This window comes from Nomia melanderi, chromosome 2 (assembly GCF_051020985.1).
Source record: "Nomia melanderi isolate GNS246 chromosome 2, iyNomMela1, whole genome shotgun sequence".
Taxonomy (NCBI): domain Eukaryota; kingdom Metazoa; phylum Arthropoda; class Insecta; order Hymenoptera; family Halictidae; genus Nomia; species Nomia melanderi.
Genome location: NC_135000.1, coordinates 20,276,293 through 20,289,474, shown reverse-complemented (window position 1 = coordinate 20,289,474; position 13,182 = coordinate 20,276,293). Strand labels below are relative to the sequence as shown.

Genomic DNA, 13,182 nt, shown 5'->3' with positions numbered 1-13,182 from the left:
TCGTCAAATGTATCTGAACGCAGAATTTCCGATGGCATTTTAAGAACGTATTTGGTACGAGCGGTATCGAGTGAAATATCGGTTGCGTATGAAATATTTTACGATTTTCTGTGTTTCAAATGGGACCACGGGCTCTTTTTTTCCCTCTCGCGTTCCGTGCGGAGCGACGCGCCACGCCGCGCCGCGCCGCGAAATATTTTTCACGATTCAGATGGGAACGAAACATCGAATCAGGCGTCATTGTTGTCACTTACCACGCTGCCAGATCGGCGTGCTGGCCGGATTGCTGTCTATCTCGCATTTCAGGCTGACGGACATCCCCTCGACGATCGGAATTCCAAAACCAGGTAAACGCGTTATCACGAACGACGGAGTATCTGAAACAGGTATTAAGCAATTACTGTCAACGCCAACGGTATCGATGACTGTGTCGATTGCATCGGGGCCGGCCGATGATAAGAACATTAGCTATGTATTCCATTTCCGGAAAAATGGAAAACCGAACAGCTCTCGGTGCGTCAAAAATATACTTTCCTTGCTGCAAATCCATCGTACCAGACTGACGCGAATAAAATAGATTCAAACAATAATATTTGAATTATTCCTTCCTGTGAATTAATTGGTACCTTGCACCTTTCGTTGAAAATTTTATTTAGTCACAAGTAGAATGGAAGATTAATCAAATTTCTATAAGAGATTGCATTTTCTAAGTATTTATGAGATACGAGCGATATTGACATTTTAAAGTTACACCATCTTCATACAGTTAGTACACATTCCAATCGTTTCACATTAATGTCTTCGAAATATCACTATAACCTTTAATCGCTATTAAAAGGTCCATAATAATTACATTCAACGATCTAGAAACTTTGGCATTTACCTTCATATTTCCTTCAATAAAAAAATCTACAAAAATCTCTTCAACAAACGATCTCGCATAGAATAATAACCCTGTCGCAATTATATTTCCTCGCAAAACCCAATAGAAAAACTAATACCGACTGCAATGCGCACGATAAATATTCTTTTCAAAAGAAGACAATAAAAAAGATTAGTCTATTCATGCGTTACAATAATAAAGAATTCCCCTGGTTCCCGTAATGGCATGGAATCATGTGTCACAGTAAAGTCACTTCGAAGTGGTGGAGCCGTTTACTTGCGGACACGAATGGCGGAAGAGTCGTTCTCGCCTGAAAGGTTTCAGTCACTATCCAGTCACGCTGCGAGGAAACGCGCGAGTACGTTCGAAAAATTGCACGGGCGGGGCTCTTGCCTTTCCTCGCGCAAATCCGTACACGTTGCGGACTGTGATAACACGGCGGCGGGGGGAGGAACAAAACGGGAAACTCGGTAGCATGAGCGACGAGTTCCGAGAGAGTTGCGAATTCGCTGACAGAGGAACGAGGTGCGTAATTGGATAGATAACAAGACGTTTCGGTAGCCGCGCGCGGGATCGGTTAATATTATTTTATATGGGAACTTGATAACGGAACAAGATACCCGCGGAATAGACGGGCTCTCTGCTGCAACGAGGGGAAAAGAGGAGGGGGGCAAAAAAAAGACGGGACAGATCGCGTTATAAGAAATATTCTTTGTAATAATCTCGAAATTCAATCAAACAACGCGAACGCGATAATTGGAGACGTGTAAAGCGCGCAGGGGAAAAAAGGAACATCGACAAGATTTAATTAAAATTCGATGTTATTTTTACTTCGATAAATCGTGTAATAGATGGGATATATTTTTCTTTGATTCCGATGAAATAATTCCTATGAGAATTGTACCTCGTATTTTATTTCACTATATTTGATCACACGGATATTATGCGCTACGGGATGTTGTTCTTTTTTCTATCGAACCGGTACGATATCCGTGTGTGAGAAAGGGTATTTATCGAATTTATTATGGAATCGGTACGCTTTGCACCGCGGAACTAAATGAAAGAAGTCCGCATAAATTTCCTTTTTTCCGTTTGTTTTCTTTTCGCGTGGACTTTATGCGTATTTCATCGACGGCGCGCGCGAGGCGCCAAAAAATACGGATTACCCGGAATTTCAATATTCATACACCGTTGTCATATTGTTTGTCAAAGTGTGTATAGTAGTTCTGGGCCGCGTTGTAAGGCCGAGGCTTACAGCCTTAACGCAAATTGCATAATAATGTAGCATCGCGGAATTCTGTTGTTAGGCAGCCCCGAACATAAGCCGGGGGAAGAGGATTTGAAATGTGTTCCCTATAGAAACAAGTTTTAGTACAAACCGAAGTGTCCGAAGCACTCGAGCCGGGCTTTGGAATAACCTTTACATCCGCGTCGATTCGCCGTTTCGGACACGGCGGTGTCAGTCGTTCTAACTTACGAATGACATGTGAAGAAATTCAATCAGCTTCGTGGCTGTTAGATTGAAAAATAAAGTTTAAGAATTACATCTGACCCTCGATTTACGCGGACTTTTTCCGCGCGAGCCTCTTTTTTACGTGGTAAATTGGAACACTATTTACGCGATAGTTTTTACGCGCGATCCGAATTTAATAACAGCGAATAAAATATATTTTTGTTTTATAAAATGTCATTACTATTATTTCTTTCGTATGTGAAATAAATATGTATTTCTAAAACTTACACCGGCTTTTCTCTTCAATATTTTGTTTTCTCTTGTACCGTCAGGCTGCATTTACGCGATTTTCGTATAAAACGAACCCACGTGGAACGGATTTTCGCATAAATCGAGAGTCAGGTGTATCCGTGACAACACCAGTACTGATAGTCGTTGGGTATAGAATCTTACTATGTAACTAATTATAAAATAAATCAAAGAAAACAATGTCACATGAATAAAAGCATTAATAATATTTCTTTTTTCATTCCTTTTGCAATGCAGTTTCAGTTCCAGTGTCACAAAATATTCTAGATTTTTCTCTGGAATTAACGATATACACAATGGTTGTACTCTGTTTCCTTTTATTTCGAAAACATTCTGAATAAATAACATTTTCAGTCGTTAGAGAAAATAATGATTATTGCAGGAATTGTACCAAAATTGTATTATCGCACATGTCAGCGAAATGGAAAAGAGAGAAAAGCTGTGAAGTTCTCTTTCATCCTCGATACACCAAAACAATTGTGCCGCACGATATCTTTTATTTACAAAACCCACAGTAATGCCGAAACCAGAAAGCAGAAAACGAACAAAACGTGATACGAATAATCGGCCCGACGAGTACGGCCAAGTTAAAAATTTCTCCGTTTACATACCGGGCGGAGTTGGCGTAACCGTTTCCAGACGCGTAATCGTCATCCGCATTGTTAACCGTTACTTCTCAGCCAAACTCGTTTACCCAACCCCCAATTACCCATTCGCCGGAACAACAATGGTGTTCAACGGTTTTAAACTGCTTCGTGTTAGAAGAAATAAAAAAACGAAACAAAGAACACGGTATTTATTCAATTTAAACGTAGAAGATAAAAGATATGCGTTCTTTTATTTCATTTTAATACTTCACCTACTGGCGGTTATTGAATGGTCTTCAAAATTAATAATTAACAGTCTTCTACTTCTTAATAGAACTTTTAACAGCGACGTTAATTGTAACGATGAATTAACAAGTATTCTTTAGGTAACACGATGCAACGATTTTCAAAGTTATTATAACTAAAGAAAAATTCTTAGGTAAATTAAAGATAGGAGGGAAAGAAGGTGGAAACAATGAGTAATTCAAAGAAAACCAAAAACAGAAAAGGAAAGGTAAAAACAAGTAAAAATTCAAACCAACCAAAATAAAGAACAATTAAAAAGTGAGCAACAGGAAAGGTTAAAAATAAATAATTCAACGAAGATGAGAGCTAAACAAGAAGAAAGAAAGGAACGTGAAAATGAGGAATGACCCCAAGAAAACAATGGAAAGGCCGATAGAAAGATGAAAACAACGATCAATTCGCTATGATTCTGTAATAATCGAGAGACGGGGTGTTAGTGTGCTGGAAACGGGGACGGCGAGAGCCACGGACATCAAACCTACTAATCGGGCAAACGGAACTACGGCTCTGACGGACGACGAGCCATCCCTTCCTCGTCGTGTACCCAACGCAACGGCGCGCTCCTTCCGCGTCATTAACGACCGACCTCGACAGAATCCGCCTCGTATCCAGAGATCGGTTCGAGTTGTACACGTGTACCCGCGTAACAGGGATTCCGACGGCGAGATACGCGCGCGACGGGTAGCACCGATAGCTGCTGGAACCGGAGCAAACGAGCTTCGGCCGCACAGTCCCGAGGCCGCGAGTAATTAACGAACGCTCGAGGACAGTGAAGATTTTACGATCGTCGGGCACTCGTTAAAAACTCCCTCCCTCTGTCCCTCTTCCTCCGCAGCCCCTGTTCCGGTGACGACGCACGCAACGGGACACAGGGGTTGGCGCCTTCCTGCGTGAAATCAAAGCTGCTGGCGCCGGACGAACGTTTCGTTGACTAGCACGCCGCCGTTCGATTTGTTAACCCTTTCGACGCGACTTTTCACGAGCGAATTTTATTTTTCGGGAAATGGAAGGCGATTCGAAAGAGAGCTCGGAAGTTTGAAGATGGATATTGCTCGTGAAATGGAGGACGGATTTAATAAATCCTACGATATTAATACTTTCAAAGGTATTCCGGATTTTTTGGGTTTCACGGGATGAAAGCATTGATTGGTGGGTTACTGTGGCTTGTGGAAATCTCAGTTTTAATGGTTACTGTCGATATTTGTTTAATATTATAAATGCTGATACATATCTTTAATTTTAATTATCTTTGAAAATGTCGATCTTCGATATATATTATAGTCATTATTATTATTATTATTGTTATTATTATTATTATTATTGTTATTAGTAGTAGTAATAGTAACAGTAGCAGTAACAGCATTATTATGCTTTCCCAGTTTTCACAGCCTTCGCCGACAAATATTCTTTTACACGGCACTTTGTGGGTCAAAGTACGCAAAGACAATAGCACAGTAACACCTCAACCTTTGCCACGAGCTCATAAAGAAGTCTAATAAACACTGACAAATCTCTCTCTCATAACCACCACGGGTTTTATCTCAAGAATGTCGAACCTCGCTGTGTATTACACTCCGCGGATCAAGATGGCGGGAAGACGAGTCGCCACGGGGTGCCGGGGTCACGGAATAAATTGGAGGTTGGAAAAAGAGAGACCGAAATCAAGGAAGAGAAATGGCAACGAATCGGGCCAAGAGAGAGGACGAGTCACTGGTCGAGGGGAAAGAAAGAGGACGAGATGCAGAATAAGAAAAAGAAGGAAAGAAGCGTATAGGTGGAGGGAAGAGAGCGAAGAAGAAGGGGGAAAAAAAGGAGCGAGAGGCTTTTCCTCGCTTCGACTACCGGATGGCTCCAAGTTATTCACTCGGCTATAATAGTGCGGCGCTGAGACAATGCGAGCTTAATGAAAGCCACCCTCCGTCCTGTTCTCGTCCTTTCCTTCCCTTGGCCGCCCGTGTCCCCCCTCTCCCACCGTCCTGACGTGTCTCTCCGCACGTCTCCATGGCTGTTACTCGATGCCAACGCTAACGCCGCCGCTACCAACGTGGCTGCAGCCCCGGCGCACCGGCGCACCGGCGTAAACACCAAACAAAGCAAACAATGAGACACAGAAGTGTCCCACAGACCTCGATCGCTTAATGAGAACTTTAAAGCGCCTCCACAAACTACCATTCTGTCTGTTTCAGACGGGACCGACGCGCATGGACATCCACAAAGATGGCCGGGCATGTGTGCACCAGCGTATCCCTGTGCAGATGAGTGGAACACGTATACGAGGCGGCGAAAGGTTCATCTGATTGCTCCGGGGTAGTTTGGAACTTTTTTTTTTGGATGAACGATGGGATAAACGTTGATGATGGATGGATTGTTTGAATAAATGTGATTGATTGTTGGGTGAATAAAGAGGAAGTGATGATAGAGTCGCAATGCGCGGTGTATGTACGCGTTGAGAAATGCGGAAGGTGAAGCAGTGTATATTCATGATTGGAATTTATCTTTTTTTCTGTTCTTTTTTGTGATTAATAGGGTGGATCGTTATTTTTTGTCACGTGGTGAGTGTTGGTAGTCTTTAGAGAATGCTTTTTGTTTTTGAGATTGTGGTTAATGTGAGGATTTGGGAATGGGAGTAAATGAAACTTAATGTATAACGTGAATGATTACGTTGAAAGAGTTTTGGTATTGTTCAGTGGAGGTTTTATTTTATTTGTAACTTAAAGCAAGCATCAAGAGAGAAAACGAATATTTTGTGATTTCTCGTGTATATAAATTAATTTTTTACAGTCAGAGTTGACAAGAACATTCATAATTTAGCGCTTTCATCGTCGCTGAAATGATCGCTGAAGAAGAAAATCAAGAAAATTGTGCAATGCGCTTTAAACGGGTGGATTTTTCCAGTGAAAGAATCAAACTATGACGATTAACGACCTAAAACAAAGTGATCTCTGTTTTATAAAGAGTTATAACAATATTCAACGTCAACAACGTCTTTCATATATAAAGCGATATCATGTGAAAGTAATGCAAAGTGAACGAGATTAAAAACATCGAAAAGAGAATGGACTACGCGCATATAAGTGGAGGTAAAAGGAAAAGAATTAATTGGAATACAAGCGAAATGGATAAAACAAGGCAAAGTAAATTAAATAAACTGAAACGAACATGGAAACATTGCAGCTTGAAAAGTTCTGTTAAGCTTAACGTTTAATTTAATATTTCAGAGAGCCGGTACCTATAAGATGAGAATCAATTTAGAATTTTAACAAAGACAATTATGAAGGGAACTTCCGTGCAAACTTTCAGTTCTACAAACTATTTTACAAAACAAGTATTAAGGGGATTGTTAATTATAAAATAAAGTAGAATCTTAATTTATCCTCATTAAAACTTGCATCCCAAAATATCTATAAGAGCCTCAGCCTAATTACAATATTTCAAACAAAAACGAATACCGTTCAACCGTACCTTTCCATCGAGTAGTCTGATAATTAATGAAGCACAGAGAATTACATATAACTGACTCGACGAAAATTGAACGTTGAAAATTAAATATAATATATAATTTCGCAAAATATGAAAATACGATCCCAACAAATAATAATTAGTTCAGACAAAGCTGGCAGAAAATGTACAAAGACGTGTAATATCCACTTAGAGATTCATCTGCCCTTACGGTTCTGAATATATTTTTATTTCCAAATTATATTTATATAAATAGAAGTCCCATACAATTAAAATAAAACAAAATAATTTTATGTGAATGTAAAATGATCATAACGTGTGTTAATTAAAGCAAAGAAAAATAATTTTGAAATGATTGAAGATGCATTAATGTTGCAGTTAACTATCGATGAATGACATGGCATTTAAAAAAAGGTGTTGCGTAGATTACGGATTTCAGACTTACCGCACGACTGAGCAAGATTAATAGGAGCTTTATGAAGCTTACTTGACACTTGGTAATTAGGTAGAAACAAGAGAATGCTTAGCTGTGTAGGGAGGCTATCGTGTCGTGCCATGGGTAATACCTTGGAGGATAACTATGAAGTTAGTCCAAGAAACTGCATGAACTTTCGATTACAATTTACTACTTGCTCGAAGTCACTCGTGTTTCCAGGACGTATCCTAGTTCGAGGACTTCTAGTTTTATCGGTTTTCCGTTGCGTTCATGCATCATGTATTTCCAATACTTTCTACGGGAACCCGAACATCGCCAGACAATCCTTTAAATTAAATGAATCCTTCAAATTACGATAGGTTCTACCTAATTAAACAATATCATATATAAAGTATCAGCATATAATAAAACATATATTTATGTCTCCACATTGAAGAATTTCGACAGTCGACCATCATCTAAAAATAATACTACAATTTCGAAGTCAACGATAAAGTATGAACTTTAAATTTTTATAATATTTTCAGGAAATAAAACGCAGCCTTCAGATTTGCCTCTCTCACTTTTTCGTATCGACAGGTTAAATTTATAGCAAACATAGAAAACCAGAGCGTATCGACTGAAAGATAACGTAGCGTACGCTTTCAGGCATTAGATCGTAGAATAAATGTAAATTAAAAATTTATACTAAAAACATATATACTGCGAGTAACTGTGAATAGTAAACTGCCATAAATCAAGTGAACACTCCCGCAATTTAACATAAGTGTCTACAATAATCGATACCGATAATTCCCTAACGTCATCAAACCGACCGTTCCCATTCATCAGTCGATTCCGGGCTCCAGCCGCTGAAGAATAGTTCAAACATTTCAACCGGAATGTACCCAATCGAACGAACACAATATTTGCTCGGTGTCATTACTGTTTTAATCAGCCATAAACTCAGCGAAGCCTGGTCGTATCTAGATATCCCGGTGCACCTTCTCATAAACGTACCAGCCGCGCTGATACCGCGGCCATAAACTTCCTTCGAAACAGGTTGACCCCGACGCATGCTCCGTTGATCCGCATAAATCCTTACATTTTCATACGAGCGCCGCGCCCGGGACGTGACGCCAGACGGAATGAGTCGTTCATGATAAATGTCGTCGACTGCTGCGTTTCGCGCGAACAAACCGGGTCCGAGTAACAATCGCGCGATGCTTTGTCCGTCGTACCTACACGGCTTAGGCTTGATTCACACCGACGGACAACTATACGGTTAGATCACGATTTGTCACGAAGCATTTTACTGGGCAATTTATATTTGATGTTTAAAAGCAATCAGATTTTGTCAATATACTTTTTTAGTATACCAGTTTAGTATATCAGAGAGGAACAGCGTTTTAATAATATTATTCTCGGTGAATATTTTATGATAATTTTGTAATAATAATTTTACAATAATTGCTGTTTTGGTAATTTATAAAACTTATTTTAGAATATATCGATGATTTTGGTTACAAAAAATATAGTAATTTATCGCGTAAAGGGAAATATGGATGGAAATTTGGGTATAAAATTAAAAATTGGCTTTCTTTGATGTATTCGTTCCTTTGATCATACTATAAACTATTTCTCATCCAAAATTAACGCGATTTTTATTAAATTATATTTAGAAAATATCATTCCTTCCTCGAGTAAAAAAAAAGGATAGAAATGAAAAATATATTGACAGAATTTGTATGTTTTTAATCGTTGAATGTGAATTTTTCGATAAAATGCTTGATAGTGATCAGTCGCGTGTTCTGACCGTACTGTTCACCGTCAGTGTGAATCAAGCTTCATCCTCCCGCGGTCAACTACTGATCCAATAAACTGAAGCTTAAAGTTGGTTATGGGTAACCGTCGCGTGCCGTAAACGTAATCCGTGTCCTCGTGAAAACACCACGGCGTTTCGGGTGCCCCGATTCAATAAAAACTTTCGCCTTTTGTTGCGTTTTACAGGCACAATTACTTGATTCTGTTATGCGCACTAATTTCGCTGTTTTCTCGGGTTAATAAGGTCGTGGTTGGAACACAATATGTCTCCCAGACTGTTTTTAGTCGGTTAGTATCGCGCGGGGTGCTGCGTTGAGAGAGAAAATATTTCTTGACCCTAGCACCTAAATATCTTGCGTTTATTTTATACTCAAATATATAGAAGTTTCATTTCCTTCGTTTATAACAATTAAATTTCCGAATTTATTTATTTTTCTTTTTATTGCACTCGTCCTTTAATTATTTTAATAATTTGATAAATTATGCTAGTGAATTGAAGGGTGATGAGGATTAATTATTTGTTCTTAATTTCTTAGAAGTCTGATACAAATTCGAAACATTCTTAAATTATATACGATTGAATGAAGTAAAGAGTCTAAATTTAGGAGTTTGATTCTTTAATTGCATGTCAAAACTCTGGATCTTCAACGAGATAATTATTAAGGCAGATGAATGTTTAATGGGCGGAAAATGTAATGAAAATTATTTCAAGCATGAATACTTGAGAGTTAAGAATTAATCTGTGGTCGAACAAAGTGCATCACTGGAATCTTGCTAATGTTAGTAAGACTGAGCTCGAATTGAAGCAATTATCGAATTAGGTTAGCACTCTCGAATGTGATAGTATCAAAGCAATCACTGTTAAAAGTTATATTTAGAGTATTCGCAGGTCTTATCTGAAAGCAGAGAAGAAACTTACGGAAATCTTGATAATCTTCCGAAAAGGATTCAAGAAAACGATAATTGTGGTGGCAGATATGTAGATTCCCAGCTTTATTTCTGTTAACCATGTTAGTAATCAATTTAAAGGTAATGTTATTCGTTTATAATCTTTAATTAAAAAGTTTTATTGTTCCTGGCTGTAATTAATATATACAAGTAATGAAAAAATGATAAATGTATTATTTCATATTTTGAATTAATTTCGTTGAACATTTATGCAATAGGAAAACATTGAAACGTGTGTAATAATAATTATAAATCCTTAAACGATAATCGTTTCGCAATGGCACTGCTGCACTATCAACGAAGCAATAGCCGCTGACAAATGTTGGGTTTTGTAACACCATTACAGCAGAGGAACGCGAAAACGGGAAACGTGTGTCCCTGGAAAACTCTCCCGAGCACATGTTCCTTCTGAGAATAACACCAGTCACGTATATTCCATACGACTCTTTGATGATCCAATGGCTCGATAATTTGTTCCACTTTAATGCTATAGTTTCTCAATCGAAGTAAAACTTTCTTTCACTGATGTTGGTACAATTGAGTAAAATATTAGTTACATCGAAGTCCTCATAATTAAGCAAGGTAAATAAAAAAAGTATTTTAATTAATATAAATAAAAAATTATCTATGCAGGCATTATGATAATACAACTTCCTCAAGAATAATTTTCATTAAAATATTACAGCATTTTTCTCAAAACAGTAAGAACAACAATTTACGTTTGCATTCACAACACAACATATGTTGCTTTAAATTTCACAATGAACAATTCCCTACATTAAAAAATTCACATTAAAATCTAACTACCCCTAAACCCTCTTCCTTTCAACGTATCAATTCTCCTAAAAAAAGCTCCAAAATTTCAATTGCATCAACTACATATTCACAAGTACATCAGATACGAGGCTCAAACGTTGAGCATCGTTGCGGACAGTTTACTGTTTCCAATCGCACAGTGAACCTACATTTCTCGATGTCAAAAGTCCTTGTTTCTCGGCTCCAAAACCTCGTGAACCGTCGCGCGCGTGATTCGTTTCGACCCTGGCTTTGCCTACTCTTTTTCGTCTGTCTGCAAAAAAAGTCACCGAAAAAGGAGAAAAAGAACACACGCACACAGAGAGAGACACAGAAAGAGAGAGAGGGAGAGAGAGAGAAGGGAAAAAATATTTCAAGCCATAGGAATTCCCTTTGACCGCGAAACGGTCGACGGGAATAGCTATCTCGGGATACAAATTACAGGCGTCTGCAAAGCCGCGCGGTCGAATTCGTAGGTTCGTTTCTGGTGCGCGTTCTGTCTCTCGCGGAGTTTGCCAGTCTCTTTTTATTTCTACCATCGCCGGTATGTATAGGTTTGCTTAACGGCCCGTACAAGGTTTACGGCCGGTCTCAGCTTGATCGGGAGGAAGAATTTCCTTTGAGGAGACTCGGCTTCTACTCCGCCTCGGACCGCCCTCTTTGCTTCGCGCGGCCGCGCAAAAATCTGCGCCCTCTGCACGGCTTCCGTCTTACGTTAATTCATGACGGTCGCGAGGGGAATTACACGCGGAGAAATAGACCGGGAATTTCCGCGTCGAACGAGTCCCAGACGTACGATTTATCGGGCACCGAGCAAACGAGGGACCGACGCGACCGAATACCTGAGCTAACGACGAGCTAGCGTGGCTGTATGTGCGTGTTTGCGTCTGACCGTATGAGGGTGTTTGTGTTTGATTGGGTCGTGGTTCTTTTAGATTGAAGAAGAGTTAGTACTATTTTTTTAATCTTTCCGCGTGACGGCTATTTCAGATTTTATGAAAAACTGGAAAATTTTGCATATTTACTTTAACAGGTGGTCCCAGGATTTCTTGGATGACCGTGTTCGATGGAATTATTTGATTGATTATAATTTATTAGGAAAAGAACGACACGTTTATTCTAAAGCGTTTCGTTTGATGATAGGAAAATCAGTTTTACTTTGAATTTATAAGGATCATATGACGTTTATATTTGATAAGTTCTATTTAAAATTTTCGCTCTTTCGATGGAATACTGTGAAGGTTGAACTTATTGTAGATGGACGCGAAGCTTCTTACTCATCTATATACAACGCAAAATGTAATTTTACAGATGGGTAGTCGGATATAGAGTATTATAAATTTATATGTTATTGTGGAACGGTATTCACGTGGGTTATTATTATTGCAAGCGACTCATTACAAAGAGTATTATAGAATCTGTAATACCATTCGGACAGAATATTCCATCCTGATTGACGTTCGAAGCCTCGATAAAGGGGAATACGCCCTATATCGCAAGGGATGAGAGCTTTCATAGGAAATCAATTGTTAGGAGTACAAGTCAACGACTTACGAGGCATCTAATTGTAAGTGCCGTTGTTCGACTATGTATAGTCCCGTACTACTAATTTTAGTGCACATTAAACGGGAGCTATAAGCGTCTGTCTGAGTCGCCTGTTCTAACTGCAATTGATATTATCGAGTAATTTGAACGTTCATGTCAGACCGTATACGGTGCTCAACTACTTAGTACCCGCGTCATCAGTGAATGATCCTTCACATTTGATATTCAATACGTTATGTTGTCTGCGATACGTGCGCGAAATCGTATGTCAGTTATTATGTTGTAGAGACAAAGACGATGGAACTACTGAAACATGGCTCATGTCTGACTCCATATCGTCTAGTTATATTCAGAGTTTTGTCAGTATCAAGATTATTCCATTGTCATTAGACTCCGTTTTTTTTAAAAATCTAAAAATAAAAACTAACGTCTCATATTTGACAATGACATATTCCGTACTGATAGTACTTATCCATATTTTCTAAGAATCATTCTTCATAGCGAAATGATATATTCACACTTCCACAAAAAAGTACACAACAACAGTGATGGAATATAAATCGTCGAGTCTGATCACGTACAGTCTAATACCACTTCTACCATATTGCAACAGAGGCGCTCCTTTATCACACATTTCCAAAATGCCAAATTAATTCAA

The 13,182-nt window shown here is 38.9% G+C and overlaps 1 protein-coding gene across 2 annotated transcripts in view; it reads right to left on the bottom strand.

Moving 5' to 3' along the window:
* tei (irregular chiasm C-roughest protein teiresias) overlaps window positions 1–13,182 on the bottom strand; it is a 463,293-nt gene that overhangs the window by 113,243 nt on the left and 336,868 nt on the right. For both annotated transcript variants that reach the window (XM_076364369.1, XM_031981571.2), the window contains one exon: window positions 255–377. In XM_076364369.1, coding sequence (XP_076220484.1) covers window positions 255–377 — 123 coding nt within the window. The remainder of the gene's footprint in view (window positions 1–254; window positions 378–13,182) is intronic.